Raw genomic sequence first — 22,378 nt, forward strand, 5'->3', positions numbered from 1 at the left:
GCTTGCTCAGGAATGCCAGCAGGCAGGCGTGAGTGCATCTGCACGCCCAGTGAGATGAAGACTTTTGGAGAGTGGCCTGGTGTCAAAAAGGGCAGCAAAGAAGCCACTTCTCTCCAGGAAAAAACATCAGGGACAGACTGACATTCTGCAAAAGGTACATGCTGAGGACTGGGGTTAAGTCATTTTCTCTGATGAATCCCCTTTCCAATTGTTTGGGGCATCTGGAAAAAAACCTTATCCGGAGAAGAAAAGGTGAGCTCTACCATCAGTCCTGTGTCATGCCAACAGTAAAGCATCCTTAAACCATATATGTGTGGGGTTGCTTCTCAACCAAGGGAGTGGGCTCACTCACAATTTAGCCTCAGAACACAGCCATGAATAAAGAATGGTACAAAAACATCTTCTGAGAGCAACTTCTCTCAAACATCCAAGAACAGTTTGGTGACGGAAAATGCCTTTTCTAGCATGATGGAGCACCTTGCCATAGGGAAAAAGTAATAATTAAGTGGCTTGGGGAACAAATCATCAGAATTTTTGGTCCATGGCCAGGAAAATCTACAGACATTGAGACTTGTGGTCAATCCTCAAGAGACAGGTGAACAAAAAAAATCCAACAAATTCTGACAAATTCCAAGCATTTATTTTAGAAGAATAGGCTGCCATCAGTCAGGATGTGGCCCAAAAGTGGATTGACAGCATGCCACGGCGAATTGTAGAGGTCTTGAAAAAAAAGGGTCAACACTGCAAATAATGACTCTTTGTATAAACTTCATGCAATTGTCAAAAAAAGCATTTGACACTTATGAAATGCTTGTAATTATACTTCAGTATACCATAGTAACTACTGACAAAAATATATAAAAACACTGAAGCAGCAGACTTTGTGAAAATTAATATTTGTTCATAATCTCAAAACTTTTGGCCACAACTGTATATGCCCAAGGATGAATGCCCAGAATGCAGACTGCTTGAGTAATGGGATTAGTCCCTGGGCACATACTGCCCTAAACATTAGTAGCATGCAGTGCACTCTCCAGCCCCATCCAGCTGCAACAGCTTTCAGCCTCTCATGGGGATAAGGAGACTGCTGGCAGTGGGGCTGGATGGAGCACTTGTGCCTTTTGCACCTAAACGCCAGAGTCTCATGCATCAGGGCTAAATCCCTAAAGCCAATTTAGAACAGATTTGAATCAGTGGCTTAACCTCAGTTCAGTAAATTAAAATTTGTCCTGATTAAAGGACTGAATATATTCCAGCAGCTGATCACTAATCAAATCTTAAAACCTGGTGGCAATATTAATTTTTTTCTGATGCTAACACAATATAGTACCTCATATGGATGCGTCTTGAAAAAAAAAAATAAGGCCAGTTGCACACAGGTGTAATAATTTACTGATGCGCATACTCAGGATCTTGTTCCAGGATCTGGAGTAAAATATTCTGTAAAGACCTCACATAAACACGCATGTAGCACCCTACAGGTAGGTACTAGGTAAAATATAGTGGGCTTTGTCTGCCTAACAGCAGAGCCATGATTTATTTTTGTGTAGATAAAAGTAGATAACCGCACTCCGACTTGAAAGTGAAAATGAATAAAATGTGTTTATTGAAAATTCCAAAAATCCATAATGTACAAAAAATCAGACACAGGGGACAGGCATAGTTGACGCGTTTCACGAAATTAGATTCGCTTAGTCATATTCATATTTTATTAATTTTCACTTTCAAGTCGGAGTGCGGTTATCTACTTTTATCTACACAGCTGCCAGGATTGCGGATCTAACTAGCACCCGACTTGGATGCCTGGACATTATACACCTGAGCGTTTTTTTCCTTGTGTGTACTTCAACTCAGCCATGATTTATTTTTGTCAGGTAGGTTGTCATGGCTTCCAGGTGTGTCTGCTGAGAGGGAAGTCTCCCCACTGGCTCTGTGAGAGGCTTCTCATAGGGCAGTGGAGGAAACCCAATCAGGGACACATTCAGGCTTGTAACTACCCCAGAAGGCAGATTCTGCCGCAGAGAATTCTGGGAGTGGGTATAAGTTTGAGGGGAGCGCATGACTCAATGTCTTTGGCAGGAAGCAGAGTCCCAGGAAGGAGAGTGCGGCTGTCTCTCCTCCTGTCAGAGGAAGCCGATGTCTCGGGGTGATGCCTGAGAATCCAGAGGGTGCTGAGTTGAGCTGAAGGGGATCCGGTGTGCCGAGAACCAGCGGAGAGAGAGAGGGGTTCAGTCCCAGGAAAGCCTACACAGGTTTTGAGTACTGTGGATTGCCCCTGGGGGTCTGCCTAGTGTCAGAGGGGGCCACTCCAGAGGAGGTTCTGGGGATCCAAATGTCAGCTAGCTGTAAAGGGGGTGCCTATTCAGAGGACCCTGAAGTTAGAGGAGGTACCTAGTCAGAGGGCCCTGAAGTGTTAAAGGGGGTCCCTGCAGTTTGAGCCCTGAAGAGTCAGTATGCAGTGTGAAGTGTACCAGTTGAGAGTTGCAGCAGCACAGGAATTCACAAAGAGCTATCTCAAGCCAGCGCAGGGCCGAAGGGAGCCAGTCAGTGACTTTTGAGTAACGCAGTGTCAGAAGTTCAATATTCTGCCGCCCTGGATCTTCTGGACTAAGGTTGAGGTTCCAGCACAGTTTTCAGTGTGACATTACTTTCAAGCGTCAGAAAGCCTTGGCTAGCGTCGGCTGGCGTCAAGACAGCGCTAACAAGCACATTTTTGCTAAAGAGTCCCAAAAGTGTACCTAGTTGAGCCAGAGGAGTATCCCACTCATTACCTTCTCCCATCTTCTAGAATACAATAAAACAACCAAACAAAGATCCCGGATTTGTCATTGCTCAGTGCTCACACCTGGGGTCGCAGCTCACATGGGCTGGAGAGGTAACTGGTAATATTGGCAGACCCACATCAGGCTCAATGCCTGGAAAATCTGCTACACGCACATAGGCACGTAAAGGTGTGAAAGCGTATAGATGAATAGAATTCTTCTTCTTTGTCAGTTTTGTATATATACTAATTTATACTCGCATAAACATGCTTATAGATGCAGAAATTACTGCACTCAATTGTAAAATGTTCTAGTTTTGTTTTACAGCTCTGTACTCATTACTGTGTTATTCATCTTTACTCAGTTATGTGCATTTTTCCATAAATAATGCATCTCATTTCATACCAGTAAAGAAAGTGGTGTTTTTTTACTCCTGTGTGCAAAAAGGCTATAGTAAGCGTACGCAATCAACTCACAATTACCCTGTGCAGCCAGTCTGGTCATTTCTGGCCTTAGCATTATGTTAAAATACCTTGTGCTGATATTCTGCAGAGCAGGTATGACTAGATATATGAGTCCACACAAAGAGGACCAGACTCAGAACTAGGTGAAGTAGCAAGATTTATTAATTTAGCACCGTCCCCATAGTGCTTGCTGTGTGATGACTTCTTGGGTCTCCTCTGATTACCTGCAGACAGTCACTAGGGAATTTTTCACACATCTATCCTTACTCCTGTTTGCTTGTTACTCAATAAACAGTCCAGGGGATGTGGTTTTTATATTTATTGTGGAAATTGGATGGGGGAAGGGAATAGTGAGATACTCCAACTTGAACTATTCACAGTTGATAAAGGCAACTCTCACTTGGCCTCACCAGGTTATTTGTGGAAGCAAGCACACTGCTTTTACCATAGTGCCACTTGTATGGAAGAATTAAGTCTTCTTGCTCTCTCTAGCAGCAGACTTGATGCAGCTACATTATCTTCAGGACACTCTCTAGCATCCCCTTGACTGACACCCATCCACTGACTCTTCTATCAAAAGGGATGGCCCTCACAGGACAGGACCCATGACACAGATCTGTACTCACTGAACGTGTAAGCTGTTGAAAGTGTGCCATCCCCATGGGTTCTATCTCCAGCAATGTGAGCAGGAAGTGGGACAAGGTCTGTGTTGGGCTCCTTTAAATCATCCAGGCTGGCTGGTAGCAATATAAGTAGGGGAAGGGGAAGTTGTGTATGGAGGAGAGGTGTCCCTAAATCTAACTGCTTCTAAACTCTTTAACATGACTGTATGGAGCAACCACACTTTCCAGAATTGTAGGAATTAGGATTAGGCTGTTAAAGGACTCAGAAGCAAGCTTTTGTGTGGCTCAGGAGCAGCTTCTGTGGGGCTCAGGAACAGGCTGTTGGGGGGGGGGGGGGGGCTCAGAAGCAGGCTGTTAAAGGGCTCAGGAGGAGGTTGTTAGAGGGTTCAGAAGCAGGCTGTTGGGGGGACTTAGAAGCAGGCTGTTGGGGGGACTTAGAAGCAGGCTGTTGGGCTCCGTTTCCACTGCCGCGGCTACGAAGTCATGCTACTTCTAACGCGACTTTGTAGTGAAAGTAAACTGCGGCTTTCAGTGAGGCTTGTCCCTCATAATAGAGGGAAGTCGCACTGAAGTCGGTTCAAAAGTAGTGCTCAAACTACTTTTGAAGTCGCCGCAACTGAAGTCGCGGCAGTGAAAACGGGCCCAATTGAAACGAATGGCTTTTGACTTGCTGTGCGACTTGACATGTGTCAAGGGAGCTCAGAAGCAGGCTGTTAGAGGGCTCAGTAGGAGGTTGTTAGAGGGTTCAGGAGCAGGCTGTTGGGGGGGGGGGGCTTAGAAGCAGGCTGTTAGAGGGCTCAGAAGTAGGCTGTTAGAGGGCTCAGGAGCAGGCTTTTTTTGGGCTCAGAAGCAGGCTGTTGGAGGTACAGCAGCAGGCTAATAGAGGGCTCAGGAACAAGCATTGTGTGGTTCAGGAGCTGGCTGTTGGGGGGCTCAGGAGCAGGCTTTTGTGGGGCTCAGAAGTAGGCTGGTGGGGGGCTTAGGATCAGGGATTTGTGGGGCTCAGGAGCAGGCTTTTTTGGGGTCAGAGGCAGGCTGTTGGAGGTACAGCAGGCTATTAGAGGGCTCAGGAGCAGGCTTTTGTGTGGCTCAGGAACAGGATTGTGGGGGGCTCAGGAGCAGGCAATTGTGGGGCTCAGGAGGAGGCTGTTAGAAGGCGCAGGAGCAGGCTTTTGTGGGGCCCAGAAGCAGGCTGTTGAAGGTTCAGGAGGAGGCTGTTAGAAGGCGCAGGAGCAGGCTTTTGTGTGGCTCAGAAGTAGACTAGTGGGGGGCTTAGGAGCAGGCTTTTGTGGGGCTCAGAAGCAGGCTGTTGAAGGTTCAGGAGCAGGCTGTTAAGAGGGCTCAGGAGAAGGCTTTTGTGGAGCTCAGAATTAGGCTGTTGAGGGTTCAGGAGGAGGCTGTTAGAAGGCGCAGGAGCAGGCTTTTTTGGGGCTCAGAAGCAGGCTGTTGTAGGTTCAGGAGCTGGCTGTTAAGAGGGCTCAGGAGAAGGCTTTTTTGGGGCTCAGAATTAGGCTGTTGAGGGTTCAGGAGGAGGCTGTTAGAAGGCGCAGGAGCAGGCTTTTGTGGGGCTCAGAATTAGGCTGTTGAGGGTTCAGGAGGAGGCTGTTAGAAGGCTCAGGAGCAGGCTTTTGTGGGGCTCAGGCTCAGGCTGTTGGGGGTTCAAGAGCAGGATTTAAGGGGGGGCTTAAGAGCAGGCTTTTGTGGGGCTTGGGAGAAGAGCGCTGATGTTGTGCTTCTCTCAGCCTCCTGCACTCTCCTGCCCTTCAAGCAAGTAGCTGCAGAGAGCACAGGATTTTTTTTTATTCTCCATGGTCCCATTTTATGTAGCAATGTAGGTCTTTTGCTCGCCTTAAGATGGACTTGGCATTGCAGAGAATTAAGACTATAGTGAGCATGGAGCAGTGCACATGGTCAAAACTAACATTCACTGCTTTTTCCAAACAAACAGAAGGGAGAAGAGAAAATAGAGGCATCGGAGCTCACCGAGAATGTTAAAAGGAGACAGTAAGAATTTATTTCAGGAAAAATGGATCACAGGACCATTAATTAGTGGATGTGTATGGATTTTTTTAAGTATAAGGATGTAAATTAGTGTCACTTTAAGGACAAGAATTATTTGATCTTATGAACTTTCTGACTGTTTCTGTTACATTATTTTTGTCTTTCATAAGGTCAAAGTAAATTGTCATACGCCTATAACGCTGATTTCTTAAACATTACATCTCTTTCTTTTCTACTTCCTCAACTCTTTTGAAGGGGAATGCCCATATCTTATGAGTACTGAAGGGTTTTTCTTTAATTAATTATTACATTACTTGTGTACATGATGCAATAGATGAGTCTTGCTTTGTGAAATCCAGTGTGTTGAAAACAATAAGGGCTAAGCTACTGTATAACTGTATATTGGCAATTGTAATCTCTTGCTACAAAAATCAATTGAAGCTGAACTCTAGGCAGATATAAAAGACATAAAATAATTGCAGCTCAGTAATCAATACAATAAAATATATAATTAATATGGCAATAAATGCATTTTTATACAAGCAGTGTATCTGTGTACCTGAATCTGATCTGGTATTATCCCTTTGTAGTCCCTGAATATAAAAGGAAGAAGTAGTACAAGGAGCCAATAAGTTCATGTACAAGAAGCATACTGATAGGAGGAGAAAGCAGAGTGACAGAGACACACACTTATTACTGTGTTACTTTTCCTGTCACAGAGCAGTCACGGCCTAGGGTGATCCAGGAAGTCCTGGACTCAGAGAAAAGGGGTTGAATAACACTGACCACCAGTGCTGTATTTTGGCCTAGGCCAACAAGGCCCAGGCCTAGGGCGGCACTTTGTAGGGGGCAGCAAAAAAGCCACCCCCCCCCCCTCCACCTGAGATTCTATTGGCTCACCCCCTTTCTCTCTCTCTCCATCTCTCACCCTCTCTCTCTCTCTTTCTCTCTCATCCCCTTCTCTCTTTCTCTCTCATCCCCCTCGCTCTCTCTCATTCCCCCCTCTCTCTCTCTCATCCCCCCTCTTTCTCTCATTCCCCCTCTCTCTCTCATTCCCCTCTCTCTCTCATCCCCCCTCTTTCTCTCACACCCTCTCATCCCCTCTCTCTCATCCCCTCTCTCTCTCTCATCCCCCGCTCTCCACCCCCTCTCTTTCATCCCCCCTCTCTCTTTCATCCCCTTTCTCACTCTTTGATTTCCCCCTCTATCGCTCACCCCTCCATTTCTCTCACTCTCCATTCTTTCATCCCCCCTCACCCCCTCTCTCTCATCCCCCCCTCTCTCTCCCTCCCTCGCCCACCCCCTCTCTTTCTCCCTCACCCTTCTCTCTCTCCCACCCCCTCTCACCCCCCTCCCCTCTTGTGAGATCTCAGGGGTTCATGCTGGGACTTGTACACCTTCAATTTTGGAGGAAGTCACATCCGTTAAAAAAGGAGTGGAGCAAATTTACATAGGAGGGGGGGGGCGCCCAATTTTAGTCTTGCGTAGGGCAGCACAAAACCAAAATACACCACTGCTGACCACTAGGGATGACCTGACTGTTTGGCTTATTCAGCCCCCTGTTGGGCAGAAGCAGAAAATCTTATATAGAAGCAGTATTTTTACTGTTTCTATATATGAAAGCACAGGGGCTGACTGGAAACTTTCAGCCCAGGGGGCAAGTACCATCCAGAGGCCCATGGTGCAGTGACTCGGTCACCCTCCCACTCTCCCTTTTTCCGGTCTCCTTCTGACCCCCATTCCAGGCTGAAGCCCTGCTCCGGGTACTCTCTACCCACCGGCCAAATCCGGGTTCCCAACCTGATCAGCAGGGGGCAGCTGGGGGGAGCTGGGACAGCTTGGTTGGGGCTTGCCGGGGGAGAGTCTCCAGTGGGGCATGGAACCGTCTTCTGCTCAGACACAGTTCACACCATCCATGCTGGGGGGGGGGGCTGCACTCCGTCCTAATCTTCATCCTGCACTCAGTAGGTCAGCCCCCCACCTGCAGACCCCCACAACTACAGGCCACGGTTGCAGGGAAGAGGCCCTAGTCACTTTGCTGAGGGGTCTGGCAAAGCACCCCCCATGTTGAGAGCATGTGGCCTGGTATGGTTCAGGAGAATGGGGCACACGCTCACCCCCCCCCCCCCCCATTCTTTTTTTGACTTGACAGGCACTATTTACATTTTGGCCAAATAAAGCTTTATTGTGCACAGACTTCTCCAAAGGTCCTCCATAATACATAACAGACCCTTAGGGTTCTGCTATGTATTTTTAGAGAAGAAAATAATAAAAGGGAAAACAAAAAAACTGCCACTTAGATCAGAAATCCCCCCTATACAACAAATAGGACTTTAATGCGCCTAACCAGGGTATTATATTTTGTTTATGTTTTTTTTTCACATTTACGATGGTTTTGCATTCGGTGCATGCGTTTTATCTGTTTCAGCTGGAAAGTAGCAAGTTATATAACAATCACAACAAGTTACAACAAGCGTAAGAAAAATCTACACGTTTCTCGTTAGTTTATTTCCTCAGTATTCCCACAGAGAGATGGAAATCCTGAGGAAGCAAAATGTCGAGAAACATGTAGATTTTTCATACACTTGTTGTAATTGTTGTGATTGTTATATAACTGGCTACTTTCATTACATGTTTTTATTGAGATTACGCTGTTAAATGAAATAAACATTTGTTTTTCATTTTTTTTTTTTTTTTTTATAAATATTCATTATTGGGGCACATTTAAAGTCCTATTTGTTGTATAGAGGGGGATTTCTGCTCTAAGGAGCAGTTTTTTGTTTCTCGCTCTATTATTTTCTTCTCTGTAAATACACTATAGTGTCAAAAGTATTGGGACACCTGCCTTTACACGCACATGAAATTGAATGGCATCCCAGTCTTAGTCCATAGGGTTCAATATTGAGTTGGTCCACCCTTTGCAGCTATAACAGCTTCAACTCTTCTGGGAATGCTGTACACAAGGTTTAGGAGTGTCTATGGGAATGTTTGACCATTCTTCCAGAAGCGCATTTGTGAGGTCAGGCACTGATGTTGGAAGAGAAGTCCTGGCTCGCATTTTCCGCTCTAATTCATCCCAACGGTGTTCTATCGGGTTGAGGTCCAGACTCTGTGCAGGACAGTCAAGTTCCTCCACTTCAAACTTGCTCATTCATGTCTTTTGGCTCCACCTTCTCAGCCTGTCAGCTGTCACTGTTGGGGGTGGGAACAGACACAGCAATGCTCCCACTGACAGAGATGTGCATGACAAAAAATGTATCTGAAATTAAACAAATTTCCCTAAGTTATTCATTTGTTTCATTATGATACAATGATTTATTTTTGGAATAATTTTGTATATTCGGATTTGTTTTGAATATTTGTTGTTCCGATTTGATTCGTATTTAGGAAGTGATTTCTAAAGATTGGCTATATTTGTTTTTAAGTGTTAAATTCGTTATTTCGGGAGATTACTTATGCACTCTGTGTTGGATGGAGGTGGATCTATCAGAATCTCCAAATCATAATATAACAAATGGAACAAAATTAATTTCAAATTCATTATTATGTAGGATACTGAGATTCTAATGGATCCACCTCCATCCCAACCAAACACAATTTGAAAACACCATCTTGTTTCACTTTTATACCTTTCTGTAAGTTTTGCAATATGTTTCCATTTTATATGAAATGCATTTTTTTATAACAAGGAAAAATGGTAATGCAACATAAAAACAAAATGGATCTGAATTCATTTGGAGCATTCGTTATGTTGTTACCTTATTCCGGATGCTTCAGTCCCGGGTCACACTTGTGTGATGCGGGAAGGCTGCGAATTCGCAGCCTGTTCCCGCATCGCAAACGCACCCCTGGCAGTTCACACTGCCATATGCGATACGCTGGGGGTGTCAATGAAATGTTAACGACACCCCCAGTTTGATCGCATATCGCAGTGCGATCTGACAGTTCGCAAAGGATCGAATCGCACAAGTGTAAACCGCTGTGCGATCCGATCCTGATGCGGCTGGAAAAAAGGGTCATGTATGTGTTTGGTGCGGATACATTGTGAATTCAGCCATACAAAGTGTATGACTGAATTTGCATCCGCACCTCCGATCGCATGTAATGAAGGAGCAGTGCGCTCCGAATTACATGCGATCGGCGCACTCGCAGAAGTGTGAACCGGCCCTTAACCACTTAAGCCCCGGAGGATTCGGCTGCTAAAATACCAGGGGGTATTTTGCGATTCGGCACTGCATGACTTTAACGGACAATTGCGCGATCTTGCGACGCTGTATCCAAATGAAATTGATGTCCTTTTTTTCCCACAAAAAGAGCTTTCTTTTGGTGGTATTTGATCACCTGTGCGATTTTTTTGATCACGCGCTATAAACAAGAAAAGAGCGTCAATTTTGCAAAAATAACAATATTTTTCACATTTTTTTTATATGAAATTCCCCAAAAAAAAAGTAAAAATCAAAATTTTTTAACATTTTCGGCCAATTTGTTTTATGCTTCATATGTTTGGTAAAAAAAATCGCAAAAAGCGTATTTTGATTGGTTTGCGCAAAAGTTATCGCGTTTACTAACAAAGGGAAAGATTTTTGTCATTTTTGTTGTTTTTTTTTAATGCGTAATGGCGGCGATCTGCGATTTTTTTTTGCGGTACTGCGACATTGGGGCGGACAGATCGGACCCTTGACTGACATTTTTGACACTTTTGGGGTTACCAGTGACATTTCTACAGTAATCAGTGCTATATATATGCACTGCTACTGTAAAATTACACTGGCAGTGAAGGGGTGAACTTTATTTGAGAGGGAGGGGCTGTGTATGTCCCTAGGGGCGTGATTCTAACTGTGATTGGCTGTGGCTTGAGCTGTAGGAACACTGATCAACAGTCCTACATAGTAGAACCGTATGATCAGTGTTTCTACACAGGGGAGAATGACAGGCAGCTTGTTTACACAAGCTGCCTGCCTTTCTCCCTCTCCCCCGACGATCGCAGAGTGACCGGCGGACATCGGGTCCGCCGGTCACACGCGCGGGGGGGGGTCCGTGACCGCGCGGGAGCACGCCTCCGGCGGCGCGCGCTCGCTCCCCAGAGCCTCACAGGCTAGTGACGTTTATTTACGTCACTTTGCCTGTGAGAGGTGACCGCCGCAGTATATCTACTTGGCAAGCGGTTAAACATTACCAAAAGGTCAAAGTGTCTTAATTTAGTTTTTTTTTTTTTTCTTATTTTTTTCTTATTTTATTTCAGATTTGTTGGAATTCTTTACTATTGTGATTCAGGAAAATTTAATCTAAATTTTCATTCGTAACAACCTACTCTCAGCGATCTTAAAAAAGCAGATAAAAATAAAGCTGAGTGTGGTCAGGGAAACAAATAAATCTGGGTGTCTGGATAAGATTATTATATAAATTTGAATATAAGCAATTTTTCTGTCTCTGGAGACGCACCTAAAGCATACATGAATTTTCAGTTTAAATAAGCTAAATACATACTAAGTGCATTAAAGCAAAGTCTTATGCTGTCCATACACTAGCCGAAATATCGGACAAACTCATTTTCGAAAAACGAAAAATCAGTCGTGAGAGCAGACAATGGTGCCACCATGTAATGACCGAATTTCGAAAGATAAATCGTTCAATGGACATAAATGAATCCATTTTTCGTTCAGTTTGTCACATGTACCTAGAGCAAACAGGTCGGCCGAGAAACACATTAACCTTTCAATTTTTATCGTTCCTTTATCGTTCGGTCGGCAGATTTTCATAACTGTTCCTTCGATTTTTCGTCTCTGAAAAGTTGAAAACTAATTTCTATTTTTGCCCATTAACTGGATGAAAAACAGATGATCGGACCAAATGACAGATTTTCAAAAGATTTTTCGGCAGGTGTATGGCCAGCATTACAGCTTTGTCTTCTTTGGAAGAAAGCAACAGCCTAGATAAAAAAAAACTGTCCCCTGCCAGCACACTGAAGAGAAGGACACTTGCTGTTTGTTTGGAAGAAATAGTCTCACTGCAAAGGTCTAACATGCCCCAACTGCCCCCGCTGAGGCAAATCTCTGGCTCTTCAGTCAGCCAAGCTCAAAAGTTATTATTTTTTTAAACCATTTGACTTGTTACAGAATCCCCTTACTAAAAATAAATGAATTGCAGTTGTTTTTCTAATGATTGAAATATAAATGTAAAGTATATCTAAAGCCAACGCTTTTGTTTCTATTTTGTATCAAGTAGATAATGTTGTAGTTAGTTTTTTTGTTTTCATTTGTGTTCCTTTGGAAAGATTTCACTTTCTGTACTGTAGAGCAGTGGTCTCCAGACTGCAGCCCGGGGGCTGGATGTGGCCCTTTGCTTGTCTTTATCCACCCCTTGGGGCAGTGTTCCTCTCACTGATACAAGACACTATTCTTCCTGCTGACACCAACAATGGGGCACTATACCGCTCACTGGCACCAACAATAGGGCACTATTCCTCTCACTGACACCATCAATAGGGCAATATTCCTCCCACTGACAACAATAGGGCACTATTCCTTCCCTTGACACCAACAATAGGGCACTTTTCCTCTCACTGATACAAAACACTATTCTTCCCGCTGACACCAACAATGGGGCGCTATTCCGCCCACTGACACCAACAATAGGGCACTATTCCTCTCACTGAACCCAACAATAGGGCACTATTCCTCCCACTGACACCAACAATAGGGCACTATTCCTCCCACTGAAACCAACAATAGGGCACTATTACTCCCACTGACACCAACAATAGGGCACTATTCCTCCCACTGACACCAACAATAGGGCACTATTCCTCCCACTGACACCAACAATAGGGCACTATTCCTCCCACTGACACCAACAATAGGGCACTATTCCTCCCACTGACACCAACAATAGGGCACTATTACTCCCACTGACACCAACAATAGGGCACTATTCCTCCCACTGACACCAACAATAGGGCACTATTCCTCCCACTGACACCAACAATAGGGCACTATTCCTCTCACTGATACAAAACATCATTCTTCCCGCTGACACCAACAATGGGGCACTATTCCTCTCACTGACACCAACAATAGGGCACTATTACTCCCACTGACACCAACAATAGGGCACTATTACTCCCACTGACACCAACAATAGGGCACTATTCCTCTCACTGACACCAACAATAGGGCACTATTACTCCCACTGACACCAACAATAGGGCACTATTACTCCCACTGACACCAACAATAGGGCACTACTCCTCCCACTGACACCAATAATAGGGCATTACTCCTCCCACTGATACCAACAATGGGGCACTACTCCTCCCACTGACATTAATGATTGGGCACTATTCTTCCTACTGACACCAACGATGGGGAACTATTCCTCCCATTGACACCATTGATGGGGCACTAGTCCTCCCACTGATACCAACGATGGGGTATGATTCCTCCCACTATCAGTGATGGGGTGCGATTCCTCCCACTGACACCAATGCCTAAAGTCTAAACTGTCTCTTTGTTTAGAAAGTTTAAAGACCCCTGCTGTAAAGTGATCAGGAAGTGAGAGGAAATCTCCAAAGTGAGGGAAATGGCCTCCTTGCCAATTGACACACATTGCAAAAAATACCCTGACCGGGGTTTGGGCTTTGGATATACTTTAAGCACAGAAAGAAAGGCTCTTACTGGGCAGCTGAACTTTATTTATCCCTAACACAGATCAGATCAGCTGTGACTCAGTGAGGAGAGAGAGAGTGGTCACAAAGGAGCCCTAATATTTTGAATTCTTCCACGTGTTCCTGACTGTTAGGGTTTTTTTGCACTCGCTGTGGAGTGCGGTACCCTCTAAAAAGTGATCCATGTTCAGAGCATTTTCAGAAGGCATTTGATTTGGCGTTATAATCCCTCTTCTCCGTCTGATTTAACCCGATAATGCTGCACTACCGCACCGCAAATGTCTGCATTAAACTCAATGGGAGCGTTTGACAGGTTGATACAGCCTGTCTAACTCTGCATGCTGAGTTACAAATGCCTGTGAATAGCCCCATCTTGCTGTTATTTTACAGTTTGGGTGGGCAGCTGGGCGTGGGGCATTAGAACGGCAGCTCAGCTACTCATTTTTACCCCCCACCGTTCACATAACACGATTTTAAAACAAATCCAAATTATTGAAAAAGGCTGAAGTGTTTGGGTGCCATTATTTTTGATGGCACCCCAAATGCATTGCAATTCTGCCACGATTGTCGCTCAACAGAAACGAACGGCAAAACACGTTTAAAAATCATGCTTGTCACTAAAAAAGGGCCAAGAACTTCTTTTGGCCGACAAACACGCACAGGACAGCCCATTAGTGAATGCTCTGCCCTATGTGCGACACGTAGATTCACATGAAAAATCACACAACAAAAGTTGAAAGCGGGAACACTCGTTCCCACTACACAATGGTGTCCTTTTATGAAACGGAGATGAGCAGTGATCCTGCTGATCACAGCTCATTTACGATCATTCTCAGTTTATGAAACAGAAATGATCGGGGGAGAACATGTTCTCCGCTGATCATCTCTTCACACGGGAATCTGTCATTGACTGACACAGAAATGGCCAGGCTATGAAGCTGCGATCCCCGCACTTCACTGGCGATCTGTGCCAGAATTCACACTCCCGGGTTCACCAGCCTGGAGCTTGTGAAGCGGGGAGTGAAGACAGAATCGGGGGAGAACTGAGGGGGAAAAAGGAAGATTATGGACTTCCTTCTTCCTCGTTCAGACCCCCCAACACAGTAATCATGTCCCCCTGCCATATTTATGTATATATATATATATATATATATATATATATATATATATATATATATATATATACACACATACATGTAGATATATATTTAATGTGTATATATATATACAATGTATGTGTGTGTGTATTCAGTGTATATATATATACATATTTATGTAAGGGGACTATTATTTATAACCTCGTGTACTCAGCAGTGATAATTTATCTCTGCTTGTTAAAGCGCGCGAGGGATTTTCATACTACTGTAATCTCGCTTTGTCTCACGAGATTACAGACGCTCCATTGACTTCTACACAGATCTCCGAGAAAACCGTTCTCCTCTGATCACCCTGGGCGAACTGAAGTTCTCCGATTCATAAAATGGGTGCCAGATGTGATCATTTTCCCCGGAGAACTGTAGAGAAGCCAACGGAGAAAAAAATTCACCCGTTCATAAAAGGACACCAATATGTGAATGAGGCCTAAGAGTAATTACAGCTCTGTGTTTTCATCATAGGAAGGGTAGTTGATTTTTCTAAATGTATCAATGGGATCAGTTTAGATGCAGATAGTGAATAGTCAAGCTCTGTTAATTTAGCCTGGAAAATTGTTTCAAATATTCAAATATTAGCCAGTAGGAGTAAAAACACAAAAACACACATATATATATATATATATACACAGTATATATATATATATATATATATATATATATATATATATATATATAATATGTATGTGTGTGTGTGTATATATATATATATATATATATATATATATATATATATATATATATATACAGTGGGTACGGAAAGTATTCAGACCCCCAAAAATGTTTCACTCTTTGTTATATTGCAGCCATTTGCTAAAATCATTTAGGTTCATTCTTCTTTCTCATGAATGTACACATAGCACCCCATATTGACGGAAAAACACAGAATTGTTGACATTGTTGCAGATTTATTAAAAAAGAAAAACTGAAATATCACATGGTCCTAAGTATTCAGACCCTTTGCTGTGACACTCATATATTTAACTCAGGTGCTTTCCATTTCTTCTGATCATCCTTGAGATGGTTCTACACCTTCATTTGAGTCCAGCTGTGTTTGATTATACTGATTGGACTTGATTAGGAAAGCCACACACCTGTCTATATAAGACCTTCCAGATCACAATGCATGTCAGAGCAAATGAGAATCATGAGGTCAAAGGAACTGCCTGAAGAGCTCAGAGACAGAATTGTGGCAAGGCACAGATCTGGCCAAGGTTACAAAAAGATTTCTGCTGCACTTAAGGTTCCTAAGAGCACAGTGGCCTCCATAATCCTCAAATGGAAGACGTTTGGGACGACCAGAACCCTTCCTAGAGCTGGCTGTCCGGCCAAACTGAGCTATCGGGGGCAGAGGCGTAACTAGAACCTTCAGGGCCCTGATGCAAGAAACCATGAAGGGCCCCCCAGACCCCTGGCCGGGGCCCTTACCTTCAAGCCCAGGGCTCTTCCCACTAATCCTGGGGCTCTTTACACTCGTTGCATGGCCTTTTATTACGGTCCCGCAGCAGGATTCTTTCCCAAGTTCTGCAGTGGGCCCCCTTCCTGCAATCTTGGGGCCTCCCCACAGTGGTGCAATGCCAGGGTCCGGTTGCAAGTGTGACCTTTGCGATCCTGGAAGTTCACCCACTGGTTTGCTACCTGGCCCCCTGGATCATGGGGCCCGGTAGCGATTGCAACCCCTGCAACCCCTGTAGTTACGCCCCTGATCGGGGGAGAAGAGCCTTGGTGAGAGAGGTAAAGAAGAACCCAAAGATCACTGTGGCTCAGCTCCAGAGATGCAGTCAGGAGATGGGAGAAAGTTGTAGAAAGTCAACCATCACTGCAGCCCTCCACCAGTCGGGGCTTTATGGCAGAGTGGCCCGACGGAAGCCTCTCCTCAGTGTAAGACACATGAAAGCCCGCATGGAGTTTGCTAAAAAAACACCTGAAGGACTCCAAGATGGTGAGAAATAAGATTCTCTGGTCTGATGAGACCAAAATAGAACTTTTTGGCCTTAATTCTAAGCGGTATGTGTGGAGAAAACCAGGCAAGGAGGAATGGCAGAGGATCCCCAAATCCAGGTGTGAAAGACTTGTTGCCTCTTTCCCAAAAAGACTCCTGGCTGTATGAGATCAAAAGGGGGCTTCTACTAAATACTGAGCAAAGGGTCTGAATACTTAGGACCATGTGATATTTCAGTTTTTCTTTTTTAATAAATCTGCAACAATGTCAACAATTCTGTGTTTTTCTGTCAGTATGGGGTGCTATGTGTACATTCATGAGGAAGAAGAATGAACTTAAATGATTTTAGCAAATGGCTGCAATATAACAAAGAGTGAAAAATTTAAGGGGGTCTGAATACTTTCCGTACCCACTGTATATATATATATATATATATATATATATATTTGTTTTTTAATGTGTCCCTGTTTATTTTCTTGCAGTGACAGAAACAAGATCTTCAAAGAAGCAGAAATTTTGCACAAAGCCAGATTTAGCTATATTCTTCCAATCCTGGGAATTTGTTATGAGGAGGACAATATTGGCATAGTGACAGAATACATGACCAATGGATCACTCAACCAGCTGCTACATGAGGTATGTACATCCTTTTCTGTTAAGATGATGCTTTCACTTAAAAGGGTCTGTGTATTAATGTCTGTTGCTCAGATGTGACAAGTCTTTGCATAATCAGAACAAACATTGCTGTACTTCCTCTATTATGTCTGGTTCCTATATTGTCAGTGCCATGTAGTGGCCACAATATGTTTCTTTTTTTTCCTGATTAAAGTAAAACTAAAGGAAAAACTTGTTTTTAAGTTTTGGATAGAGTGGAGAGATATTAGAACAGTTGTCAGTTGTTATTGCTGTCTGTGCCCCCGTTAAGGAGATTTACCCTCTCTACTTATCCTCCTTACCAATATAATTAAAAGTGAAAGTAAAAGAAAATCCCAAATGTTGGATTGTTTCCAAAAAAAGAAAAGGAGAAAAATATATGAATGGGGACACTAATTCTTGTGACCTGGGAGTCCCCAAGAGATTCCCTTAATTTTCAGGGATTTCCCATGACTTCCTGTTTGGCTATGGGACAGGAAGTGAAGGGAAATTTCCCCACTGGGACAAAGAGGACATAAATAAACCTTACAGGGGGTATAACCCTCCCTAAGACTGGATACACACTATAGAACTTTTGTTGTTAGATTGCCTTTAGATTTACCTTCAACAATGTATTGAAAGGGCCTGTCCGATTGCATACAAATTTACAAATTGAAAGTGTTTAGGTCTGACCTCATATTATAAGGTTTGGTAAATATAAAGGAAAAAATCTAAAGATAATATATATATATGTGTATCCAGCTTTATGCTATCCAAAATGAAAAAAAAAAGTTCTACTTTAAGGTATTTCTGAAGAAAAAAAGCATTATGGCCATTAGGTGCCACCGACAATATTGGAGCTACACATATGAGAGAAACAATGGCAATTTTCATCCTGGTTGTGCGAATTGGAGTAACACCTACTTAATATTTTTTTACATGCCCTCATTCACATAGCATCATTTAATGATTTGCAGCTTACCTTTTTCAGGTGATTTTTCTTGAACTTCCAGCAAAGAAAAATTCTACTTATAAGTTTCGGAGATATTTACAGTACCTATAGGTAACCCTTGTTATAGGCTTACCTATAGGTACAAACATTACAGGGGGGTTTACAACCTCTTTAAAGAGTTGTAAAGTCGGGAAGGTGTTTTATCCTAATGCATTCTATGCATTAACCACTTGCCGACTGTCATCAGTAGATTTACTGCGGCAGTCAGCCCCTCACAGGTCTACGTCGCTAGCCTGTGAGGCTCTGGGGAGCGAGCACGCACCGCCGGAGGCGCGCTCCCGTGCGGACAAGGATCGTCGGCGATCGTCGGTGGAGAGGGAGAAAATCAGGTGGCTGATGTAAACAAGCCGCCTGTCATTCTCCCCTGTGTAGAAACAATGATCATACGGTTCTTCTATGTAGGACCATTGATCATTGTTCCTACAGCTCAAGCCACAGCCAATCACAGTTAGAATCACGCCCCTAGGGACACACACAGCCCCTCCCTCTCAAATAAAGTTAACCCCTTCACTGCCAGTGTAATTTTACAGTAACAGTGCATATGTATAGCACTGATTACTGTAGAAATGTCACTGGTAACCCCAAAAGTGTCAAAAATGTCAGTCAAGGGTCCGATCTGTCTGCCGCAATATCGCAGTACCGCAAAAAAAATCGCAGATTGCCGCCATTACGCGGTTAAAAAAAAAACAACAAAAATGACAAAAATCTTTCCCTTTGTTAGTAAACGCGATAACTTTTGCGCAAAGCAATCAAAATACGCTTTTTGCGATTTTTTTTTTTACCAAACATATGTAGCATAAAAAAATTGGCCGAAAATGTTAAAAAATTTTACATTTTTTTGGGGGAATTTCATATAAAAAATGTGAAAAAATATTGTTATTTTTGCAAAATTTATGCTCTTTTTTTGTTTATAGCGCATGATCAAAAAATCGCACAGGTGATCAAATACCACCAAAAGAAAGCTCTGTTTGTGGGAAAAAAAAGACGTCAAATTTGTTTAGGCACAGCGTCGCACGACCGTGCAATTGTCTGTTAAAGTCACGCAGTGCCGAATCGCAAAATACCCCCTGGTCAGGAAGGGGGTAAAATCTTCCGGGGCTTAAGTGGTTAAGATAAAAAGCCTTCTGTGTGCAGCAGCCCCCCCCCCCCATTCCTCGGCCGTCCTGGGATTCTGTCTTCTGAGTGAGCCGTGGAACCATTGACTCCCGTGGCTCTTAATCAATGTCAATGAGCCAATTAGGAGAGAGAGGGGGCGGGACGGGGCTGAAAACCAGCTGAATGGACACGGAGCTGCAGCTCAGCTTGGGTGCCCCCATAGCAAGCTGCTTGCTGTGAGGGCACTAAATAGGAGGGAGGGGCCAGGAGCAGGAACGAGGGACCCGAGAAGAGGAGGATCTGGGCTGCTCTGTGCAAAACCAAATACACAGAGGAGGTAAGTATAACATGTTTGGTATTTTATTTTTTTTAAAAAGGAGACTTTACAATCACTTTAAGCTCATGAATTTCTTGGGTGTTTATTTATTTCATAAATTAATATTCTGGCCATTAAAATGAATGTACGCCCAAGCTCTTAATGCGCCTAGCGCTTAAGCGCATTTGAGTGTGTCAGGTGGTTTTTCTGACAAAACATTGCTGCTCCTGAATGTGGTAGCAGCTGGGTTTTTTTTTTTTTTTCTACCTCCAAACACCTGTAAATGCCTATGTGAGCATGGATACATAGACATACATTAGGTGTTCAGAGGCAGAAAAAAAATGCAAGACGCCTCTATCAGCTGCGTTTAAAATGCTCAGTGTGAGTGCCTAAATCACATGTACAGAATCTCTGTATTGTCAAAGCAAAGTTTTCATAACATACGGTTTTGTGCATTTAGGAATGAAGTTGACAGCGCCCAGGAGCGATGTACCGCAGCTATCTGTATGTATACGCAGTTAATCGCAGTACAAAGAAAAAACAGTTGCTATACAAAAGACAAGAATTTACTACCGCAGCTAAATGCAGCCACATGTAAACACAAGTAATCACATATAAATGCAATTTACAAATGTGAGTAATCTTTATGCTAGGAGTGTTGTAATTTCAAAAAAAACAAAACATGCTTTTACCAGCAGCAGAACAACCGCCCGTGTGAAAGGGGCCTAGTGCAAAATAATAATAGGTATACTGCGAATAGCAACACATTTATGTACAAAGATGAATTAAGCAGTGTTCTGTCAATGAATGGACTACAACTACGGACTGACTTTGCGGCTGTATGCTTGTAGTTCTCACTGAACTACCACAGTGCTGTTGAGCACTCTGGTAGTTCATTGATTCTTCCTGTCAGTGTGTAACTGCCTGCCTATATGTTGTACAGGCAGACAGCTTATACTGACAGTCTGCAGGAGACCTGCATGACATCAGCGATTTCCTGATCAGGGGTGCAATGCTTTCCAGGTTCCTAAAACAAAAAATAATAAATGTACAATTTGTTTACCTGCAAAAAAAAAAAAAAAACATCCTTCAAACAAACATTTTTTGCTTTTACTTACAATGTTTTTTTTCCACTTCCTGGTTTCTTGAGGCACTGGTGATGTAACCAGAACCTCAGAGCTGCACCCTGGGAACTTCCTGTCACATGTTCCAGGAAGAAAATCCTAGAGTTCTAGAAAGAGTTTCAGGAAGTAAAGGGAGATGGATTCATCTGCCTTTAGTAAAAATGGCCACATTGAGAAGAATGGGAAAATAAAAATAAGGTATTGAAATAATAAAAAGCCAGCAATTTTCTGTATCTGTTTGTAGATTGTCATTACTAAACATTTCTAATGGTGCCTTTAATGTAATTTGTATGATAAGGGTGAAGTTCTTCTTTAAGCTCTGGGAAGGGCAGTTGGACAAAAAAAAGGGTGCTGTGTATACCTGAAACACTGTCATCAAGAGCAAATATAATACTGCTGTGACTGTGCTTAATGGAAAGCCTGCAAAGGGATATCTCGAAGTCTTGAAAGCCTTGGAGAATGAAAGGAATACTGCACTGCAGAGAGATACTGTGTGGTGGGGGACCTAAATACATGGTTCAAAGCAATGTTGTGTGTCTTTATTGCCAGACAGGCTAGGATTTATTGGTATATGTTAGGTTTTCTTGCTTTGGACTTTTTCTACCTGTAAAAAAAAAAAAAAAAAAAGAAAGAAAAATATTGTGGGGCAGTTTACTTGACAGGGAAAGCAATCTTTAAAAATTAATAAAATGAAACCGATTTTTAAGCAAAGGTAAAAAAAAAAAAAAAATCAGCAGTTCGCTGATGCTATGCAGGTCAAATGGACCTCACAGCGGGGGGGGGGGGGTTTCACACACAAACCAGTCACCAGGATTGTGTGTAAAACTGACAGACTCCTGCCTGTCAGGTGGTAGAATTCAGGCAGCTACTCTGCTGCCCGATTGCCTCCACACACCGCTGGGACTGGCAAACACTACCACCCCCCCCCCACATGCGCATTCACGCGCCCGTGCCAGGCATTCTGGCTCCACTTGCACATCTGCTGGCCTGGGAATGACATTTTGGGTGCCGGAAGGTGGAGGGGAGAGAAAAGAGCTCTCCTCCCCTTCTTTCTGTAACCAGGAATGCGACGTGTATGATGTCACTTCTAGGTCAGCCTTTTTTTGTCCCTGGTTAGCTTAGCCAGAATGGGATGTATTGCAATGTGATGTGCATTGCATTACATTTAGTGGAGCCCAGAGGAGACAAGCATGACTCATTAACCAGAACCTGTAACCTAGGGGCGCCTACGTGTAAAAAGGTCAATTGCGAAACACATGTTACATATCATAGCGCACACCAGCATGAGAGCAATATTTCTAGCACAAGGTCATATGAACCTGTGCTAACACTAAACTGATGACCTTTAGGGGGCTTTGAAGTTTTGTCTATAGAAAATATTGGGGAACTAAAATTTGTTACCATTTCACAGGCGCACACAAATTTAAGGTTCAACATGTTGGGTACCTGTTTACTTGGTGCAACCTCGTCTTTTATATTTTACCAAAAATTTGGGTAGTTTATTATGTTTAGAAAAAACAGAATAACGTAGAAATAATCTTCCTTAGTTCAGAGTGCTAATACCACAAACAAGTGTGCGTGATAATAAACCC

General features: G+C 43.4%; 1 protein-coding gene across 2 annotated transcripts in view; it reads left to right on the forward strand.

Annotated features, from left to right (window-relative positions):
- Nucleotides 1-22,378, forward strand: part of RIPK2 (receptor interacting serine/threonine kinase 2) — an 87,076-nt gene that overhangs the window by 17,136 nt on the left and 47,562 nt on the right. For both annotated transcript variants that reach the window (XM_082258790.1, XM_082258791.1), the window contains exon 2: nt 17,089-17,242. In XM_082258790.1, the coding sequence (XP_082114916.1) occupies nt 17,089-17,242 (154 nt within the window). The remainder of the gene's footprint in view (nt 1-17,088; nt 17,243-22,378) is intronic.

This window comes from Pelophylax lessonae (genome assembly GCF_965119305.1).
Source record: "Pelophylax lessonae genome assembly, chromosome: 5".
NCBI classification, from domain to species: Eukaryota; Metazoa; Chordata; class Amphibia; order Anura; family Ranidae; genus Pelophylax; species Pelophylax lessonae.